Genomic DNA, 8,256 nt, shown 5'->3' with positions numbered 1-8,256 from the left:
TGTAGGTGTGCTCCTCCATGTAGATGTGAATAGGCATGTGTACATGTACTGGGAATAAACAAGGAGATAGGAGGACAACTTCTGATGTCATTTCCTCAACTGTAACCACTTTGCTTTTCTGTTTGTTTGTTTTTTTGAGACGGGGTTTCTCTGTTTAACCCTAACTGTCCTGGAACTCACTCTGTAGACCAGGCTGGCCTTGAACTCAAAGATCTGCCTGCTGCCTTTATCTGGGGAGTGTTTAGGACTAAAGGTCTGCACTACCACCACCTGGCCATCACTTTGCTTTTTGAGATAGTCTCTTACTGGCCTAGACCTCACCAATTAGACTCCCTGGATGATCAGCTTGTCTCTGCCTCCCCTCAGATGACATTTCAAACATATGCCATCGTGTAGAGTTCTTTTTTAAACATGGATTCTAAGGATCAAACTCAGGTACTTCCTTTACATGTTAGGCCTTTATGGACTAAGGCATTTCCACAGTCCCCAGAAGATCGTGATAAAAGGATTCACATGATAGCCGATATGAAATCATGAAATCATATCCAGGAATTCAACCTATATTCAATTTCTTTGCCTCTTTTTTCATCAAGTGACCTATATAAGCAACCAATACCAGCATTGAGATTATTCACACTAGTGAATAACTGTGTTTTCCCTAGTCTGTCTGAGGCTGTTGAGAAGCTATTTCGTACTTTACTGAAGTTTGTATTCTCTCTTCTAGAGCTCAATACCTATCTATTGGGGTCAACATCTCTCTTTAAAAGCTGTCACGTAGTTATATAATCTATTTGCTATGTCTATGACAAAGATCTTGAATAGAGGTTTGTTTTTAAGTGCTGTGACTGGTTCTGAAATATAGCTCTAATTTAATACAGAGAAACAAGATTTTAGGGATATTATGAAACAAAATGTTAGATATTATTAGGAACTCGTCCCCACCATTCCCAACCCTTGGGAACAAGGCTGTGGCTTTGTTGAGGTTACATTTAGCTTCAGAACAAAAAAGGATTGAAGTATTCATAAATAGGCGCCCTGAAGCACACAAGTTTTTTAAGTTGTTCCTAAAGAGGATAAATGTACCAAACACAAAACAAGTTAGTCTCTGCACTTGGCAAGCCCTTCTCTGCTCACAGTCTGTGGAGGTGAACTATACCAAGCACTGGAATGAAATGCCTATTCCTGTAACCCTGGCTCTGGAGAATCAGGAGGATTTTTTTTGTTGTGTTTTGGTTCTTTTGTTTTTGTTTGAGACAAGGTGTCGCTCCACAGCTTTGGCTGTCCTTGAACTGAGGAAGATTCCCCCTGTTTCCCCCACCCCAGTGATGAGATTCAAGGCGTGAGCTTTAATCACTAACAAATACCTAACTCTTTCCTTTTCCCTCCCTTTCCTCTCCTTCCTTTACTAACCACATTACCAACTGAATGATTTCCTTAGTCCTCGATTACTAACTTTATTTTATTTTAATTAATTAATTTATTGATTGATTGGTTTTTCGAGACAGGGTTTCTCTGTAGCTTTGGAGCCTGTCCTGGAACTAGCTCTTTTAGATCAGGCTGGTCTCGAACTCTCAGCTCCTCCTGCCTCCCAAGTGCTGGGATTAAAGGCATGCGCCACTACCGCTGAAAGCATTAATTTTATTTTAAAATATAAAACAAACAAACAAACAAACAAACAAAAAAACCCTCTATTTTAAAAAAAGAAGTTAGTGCTGGCAGTGGTGGATCCGGCCTTCAATCCCAGTACTTGGGGGGCAGAGTCAGGCAGATCTCTGAGTTTGAGGCCAGGGTGGTCTACAAAGCCAGTTCCAGGACAGCCTGGGCTACTCAGAGAAACCCTGTCTCAAAACAACAAAAACAAAAGAAGATACTTAGTAGTCTATATTTATTTCTTCTTTCAGCGAAATTGAAAGTCATTTAAAAAAAAAAAGTAGTCAGGGTTGACGGCACAGCCTATAATCCAGCTGCCTACGAGCCAGAGCAAAAAGATTGCAATTTCAAGGCCTTCCCAGGCTACCCAGAAAATTTCAGACTGGCTTGGGCAACTTCCCAAGACCATGCTTTTAACTTAAAATAGAAAAGAAAAACATAGCAAGCTATGTAGATCAGTGGCAAAGCATATCTGCCTCGCAAACAGAATGCCCTGTGTTCAAACCAAACACCAGAAAGAAAAACAAAACCCCACTGAACAAGATACACAGTTAAAATGATAAACAGTGAGAGTAAGCCATCTTTTCTTAGACACTAAAAACATCTAGGTGTCCCATCCTGTGTCCCTCTCCCCACCCCCAGCCCATCCAGCAGTCTTGTAGAGCCTACCTTGAAGCCTTCCTGGGTCCCTAGTCAACACTGCCCAGCCCAAACACAATCTCAGCCTGGTCATGACAGCTCAGAAAGCTGTATGGGCTTTGCCTTTTTGCTCCTTTAATTCTTCTTGATAACATTTAGTCTCCATTAAACACACCTGTGACCACACGCCAGTTAGAGACATCACTGAAGTTCCTACCACTTAAATCTTGTAATACTTTTCAAAACTGTTAATCAAGCCCCACCACCACCAGTGCAGGTCATCTCACATGACAATTCTTTTGATTCAAGGAAATGCTGAACCGTTTCCCATAGGACTCAGGGCTCTGCAAACATATGCAGAAACTGACTATAGTGTTAGTAAATGGACTCTTACCTGGTGGAATCTTTTAAGATGAAGAATTAGGATAGCTGGTACAGCTGATATAAGTAGTTGCTTCCTGGCATTAGTATAAACTCCTCCTGCTTTCTTTTCTGCATAAAATATAAACAAGTTACTTGTAAAATTCCATTGAACATATTACTTAGAATGTGATAGACATCTGTGCTAGTGTGCACCCTTTTTTTGGTTTTTCAAGACAGGGTTTCTTTGTAGCTTTGGGGTCTGTCCTGGAACTAGCTCTTGTAGACCAGGCTGGCCTTGAACACACAGAGATCCGCCTGTCTCTGCTTCCCACGTGCTCGGCCTTCAGGATGCGTCCCTTGGCTTTCACACGGGGGCAAGGACCAGAAGTTGGGCCGACATGCTTGTTTCAGCAAACACTTTACCGGCTAAGCCCTCTCTCATCCTGCGCAACAGCGCAGCCGTCACTGACGTAGTCTTTCCAGTCATTTATGTTAGTCATGTAGTGAAAAGTCATCACGTGAGAACACCCTCTTTAACCAAGCAAACTCTAGATTCAGGGCATAAACATGTTTATAGGTGATTGAGGGCCTTTGGAAAGGCCAGTAATCTCAAATCCCACTAGAGAGTCAACTGTAAATTTTAAGGGCATTTTGGAAAGGTTTCAAATCCCTCAGATGAGAATACATCGGTTTGTATTTTCAAGACACAGATATATACATACACACACACTTCTTTCTCCTTAGTGACTGTCACGTCTACTGGGAATCTACTTTGCCTGGCCAGTGTCCTGAGTGCAGAGACACGGGTAAGTGGGACAAGGCCTGTGACAGTGGCTCAATGCACACAGGTTCTTGGAGTGGCCGGGTTAAGGAACTATGGGCCACTTGGCGGCTACCCTCCACCAGGAAGCAGGAGCAAAGCAAGGAGAGGCTCACCTGCAGAGCTGGCTTCCCTCTGGCACTGCTGCCTCTTCTCGGTGCAGCCCTCACACAGCAGCTTATTGTTGCCCATTAGCAGCTCCATGGACGTGAACTGGTAGAGACAGGACTGCACGGAGCACTCTTTAGAAGTCGTTACATAGCTCTGAGAAAGAGTCTGAAAAGCATTTTGGGCGCTATGAAACCTCATATGTTTTCCCTCTGAAAAACACAAATTATTGGGGACATTTAGTGGATGTTTTTCCCTGTCAAAATCTCTATTTCCAATCACAGGGCTGCCCAAATGAAGTTCAGCAACCGCTTCAGCCATTTCCTCGTCAACACTGTGAGTCTCCGTGGTGTGTGGCAATTCACTTGCCAATGAGAGGTGCGGGTGCTGATCTGTGTGCCCGCAGGGATCGCCACCGGGTCGGAACAGCACGGTTTGCTGGGACGTGCTCTCGGATTCAGAGGCTTCGCTGTCGGCATCGACACTGCTTTCGGAAAGGCCGGCTTCCTTCTCACTGCCGTCGGTGGGGCTCTCGTTCAGTGACGATTCGGTACTCACGATGCTGGCAAACTGGCTCCCTTCAAAGTTTTCATCCTTCTGATGCTTTACAACAGTTCTCTCTTCTCCAGGTGGCAATTCTCTTAAAGGTTTTCTGTCATGACTCAGTGGATTCTGTAAGTTGACAGAAATCTTGTGACCTTATGGAAAACAAATGTCACCAAGTCCTATTTAATTTTCCATGATTATTAAAGAAACAATTCTCTGAGATCCATTTCAAAACCTACCTTAACGAGAATCAACAGATAATAGACTAACTTGCTCTAATTTAAAGCTAAACTGTTACCCAGGAGACTAACAACAGTGGCTGCCGTGTGTGAGGAAGGAAATGGCACTTCTGTAGAAGGGATACAAGGGAGACTTAAACCTTTCATGTAGACATAAGACATCTATATCCACCATTACATATTTGGTCTAGTAAAAGATGAATAATAGCCAAGCAGTGGTGGTGCACGCCTTTAATCCTAGGATTTGGGAAGCAAAGAGAAAGAAGGATCTCTGTGAGTTTGACGCCAGCCTGGTCTACAGAGCAAGTTCCAGGACAGACTATATAGGGAGACCTTGTCTCACAACAAACAAATAAACAAACAAAACCAAAACAAAGCACCAAAAGCTAAAAGTCATCACACACTCATATTTTACTAGCCAGCGCTTTAGAAAAGCGCATCAGAACCTGAAGTGCCTTCGTCACTTCCAACCCACAAGGTTCCTGTCAAAGCACTCCTGTTCTCCACTGTTAGAAAAGGAACATGTTCAAGTAGATTAGCCACGCTAAGATTCTTATGAGGTAGAAACAAGATAGACTTTATTTAAAGATTATACCTGCAATCCCAGAACGTGGGAGGTTGAAGCAAGTTTCAGGCCAGCCTGAGTTAAATAGTGAATTTCAGGCTAGCCAGAATTATAATACAAGACTCTGTCTCAGAAGAAGAAAAAAGAAAATCCAGACAGACAAACAGATGGACAGCTAACAAGTAAGATAAAAATAACAAGAGAAAACCACACATTCTGTCTTTTATAGATTTGTCACTGATAAGACTTCTAAAAGTTTGCCAAGTCAGTACAAATTATTTCATATAAAAAGCAGTCTCCTTAAATAAAATACAAATTCAGAGTGGTTTCTATTTTAATAGAATAGTTAACAACCAGACATGTCTCTAGAAAAATAAGGTATTGGCAAGATGCTTGAAGAGCTAGCAATATGGAAAGAGAAACCAAAAACTATATATCCCTACTTGGTGGGAATATAGACAACCATGTAAAAATCCATCTCCTCCTTCTGCCCAGCTCCATTTCCCCAAATTTGTTTTGTTTACAGTTTCAGAGACAAATCTTGCTACTGTAGTTCAGCCCTGGCCGGAATCACTATGAAGCTCAACTTGGGATCCTCCTGCTTCAGTTTCTTGAGTGCTAGAAATATAAGCATGTACAACCATACCTGGATGGAAGCTGAAAATTAAATAAACTAAAATTTGGCCTCTAAATCTAATTGCAGTAGAGAAAAAGTAATGGAGAGAGAACCTTCCAGGGCCATCGAAACTCAGTAGCAAAATGAATTGCTGTTGAATGTGGGAAACTATTAAAAGGATTATACTGCTTCAGTGGATAGATTCAAGGAATGAATCTGTAGATTATAAAAAGATTAAAAGTGTGCTAATCAACTGTAATCTGTTGACCCTACTTTTAGATCATAAATCCAAACTTTAAAGCATGTTTGATATTACGAATGAGTTAATTGATGATTTCAAAATATATGCTGGTACTTTGGTAATATTTATAGATAGAATCTTCATTTTTTGCTTTGTTGTTCTGGGTGTTGCTGAATGTTTGAGCACTTGCAGGACTCCATCCTGGGCTCCCAAAAAATAACTTTTAATGGTATACTTTGAAGTACATAATATTTTTGAGATTTCCTTCAGAATAACCTGGGCTGGGGAAAGAGGAAGTGATGGATATATATGGTAAAAACACGATCAGTCATGAACTGGTTGTTGAGGAAAAGGAGGGGGAGTGTCTTTTAGATACTGCTGTTTCTATCTGTTAACATGCTCGAGACTTTTCAAAATAAAAGTACTAAAAACATACCCCCCCATAGTCTCACTTGCCTTCTCTTTAGGTGAGGAATGCTTCTTGGCAGTTCTGGAGTGATGGGTATTTTCTACAGTAACAGTGCCATTGTTATGATCTCGGTCTGTCTCCTGTAAACTTCTGCATTTATTCATTTTTCCCAAAAGTACAGGTTTTGAAACCTATGTAACATAAAACATTTTAAACAAATAAATTATTTTCAAAATTCTTAACTTACTAGAAATGTCAAAGGGTAATTTTATTTTTTTGAAATAATTGTTAAATTACTTTATTAGAATGAGTGTTCTGTTGGCATGTATGTCTGTGGACCACTTGCATGCATTACCCATAGAGGCCTGAAGAGGGCGATGGATGTCCTAGACATGGAACTGGAGTTGAAGAACGTGGTAGTTTGAATGGCACCCATAATCTCATAAAGAGTGGCATTATTAGGAAGTGTGGCTTTGTTGGAGGAGGTATGGTCTTGCTGGAGGAAGTGTGTCACTGTGGGGGTGGGCCTTAAGGTTTTCTATGCTCAGGGTCTCAGTCAACTTCCTGTTGCCTGCAAGATGTAGGACTCTCAGATATTCCTCCAGTACCATGTGTGCCTGCATGCTGCCATGTTCTCTGCCATCATGATAATGGACTGAAATTCTGAAACTGTAAGTGAATCACTTCAATTAAATGTTTTCTTTATAAGAGTTGCCATAGTCATGGTGTCTCCTCATAGCAATAAAAACCCTAACTAAGACAAGACAATCGTAAGCTCACAAGTCATGTGGGTATTTAGAATTGAACCCAGGTCCTCTGGAAAAGCAGCCAGTAATTTAACTGCTGAGCCTTCTCTCCAACCCACTTAAAAAGGTAATTTTCTTAACAATTTCAAAATACAAATGTTGGAATAATCTTTTTGCATACTGTATAAAGATGTGTCTCTGTTTTACCTCACCCGTCTAAGCCACCCTGATTGGTTTAGTAAGGAGCTGGATGGCTAATAGCTAGGCAGGAAGAGGACAGGCAGGACTTCTAGGCAAAGATTGTACTGAAGAGAGGAAACGAGCCACGTGGCAGAATGTAGATTAATATAAATGGGTGAATTTAAGTTTTAAGAGCTATTTGGAAACAATCTTAAGCTAAGACCAAGCTTTCATAATTAATAAAAACTCTCTGTGTCATTATTCGGGAGCTGGTGGTCCATTAGAGATCTAATTCCAGTAAGGAGACACGTACACTTCATGCACAAGTACACAACCTGACAATCAAATACACCACACAAACCCAGTTCTGTGTAAACATGACCCTGAGATACAGACAACAAGCTCAACAGATGCTTGAAGAATGAATGCACGCCCTTCACAGGAGTTTCCTGGCTCCTCGTCCTTACCCTTTCCTCTATGATAGGAAGGGAAATATCAATGAAGGGGTCCTTCATGGTGGAGACCTTGAAAAAAGAAAAAGCAGATTGAGAACGTCAGTTAGATTCTAGCACAGATACACACTGTTGTCAATGAGCAAAATAAATCTGACTTCCCAGGTGACTTCAAGTCTCAAGTTAAGACAAAATATGAAGTATTAGGAAAAAGCAGAAAGCTGAGCACGCCTTTAACCCCAGCAATTGGGAGATAGAGGCAGGTGGTTTCTGTGAGTTTGAAGACAGCCAGGACGGATACACAGAGAAACCCTGAGAAAGAGAGAGAGAAAAAGAGAGAGAAAGAGAGAGCCGAGATGACAATGTTTGACCAATTTCTTAGGACAATTCTGCTTTCGAAGATATCTATGTAAGAGAGAAATCAATGTCTGTGCTCAAAGTTCTATAAATCTTAGTAAAAGAACATAGTCATATTCTATGTTTTCATGTCGTAGGCAAGAAGAGATACAATAATCCTAGTTTTATAAAACTAGGGAGGGCAGAAAAACCTGAACATTCAGACTCTTTATTAAAATCTGATTAAGCTTAATCTATCAACCAGTCACATATTTAGAAATATTTCTTATCAAGCAGTTGAAAAATCTACTAAAAAAAGAGCATGTTTTATGTTCTTTTTTTTTTT

The 8,256-nt window shown here is 40.8% G+C and overlaps 1 protein-coding gene across 1 annotated transcript in view; it reads right to left on the bottom strand.

Moving 5' to 3' along the window:
* Positions 1-8,256, bottom strand: part of LOC101988935 (ubiquitin carboxyl-terminal hydrolase 45) — a 25,415-nt gene that overhangs the window by 6,624 nt on the left and 10,535 nt on the right. Inside the window, exons 3-6 of the mRNA XM_026786819.1 lie at positions 7,590-7,646; positions 6,244-6,387; positions 3,589-4,252; positions 2,684-2,781 (exon numbers count right to left, since the gene is read on the bottom strand). Of these exons, the coding sequence (XP_026642620.1) occupies positions 2,684-2,781; positions 3,589-4,252; positions 6,244-6,387; positions 7,590-7,646 (963 nt within the window). The remainder of the gene's footprint in view (positions 1-2,683; positions 2,782-3,588; positions 4,253-6,243; positions 6,388-7,589; positions 7,647-8,256) is intronic.

The sequence above is a fragment of the Microtus ochrogaster genome, linkage group LG5 (assembly GCF_000317375.1).
Source record: "Microtus ochrogaster isolate Prairie Vole_2 linkage group LG5, MicOch1.0, whole genome shotgun sequence".
NCBI classification, from domain to species: domain Eukaryota; kingdom Metazoa; phylum Chordata; class Mammalia; order Rodentia; family Cricetidae; genus Microtus; species Microtus ochrogaster.
Note: the sequence above shows the minus strand (reverse complement) of the source record. Positions and strands in the feature narration are given on the sequence as shown.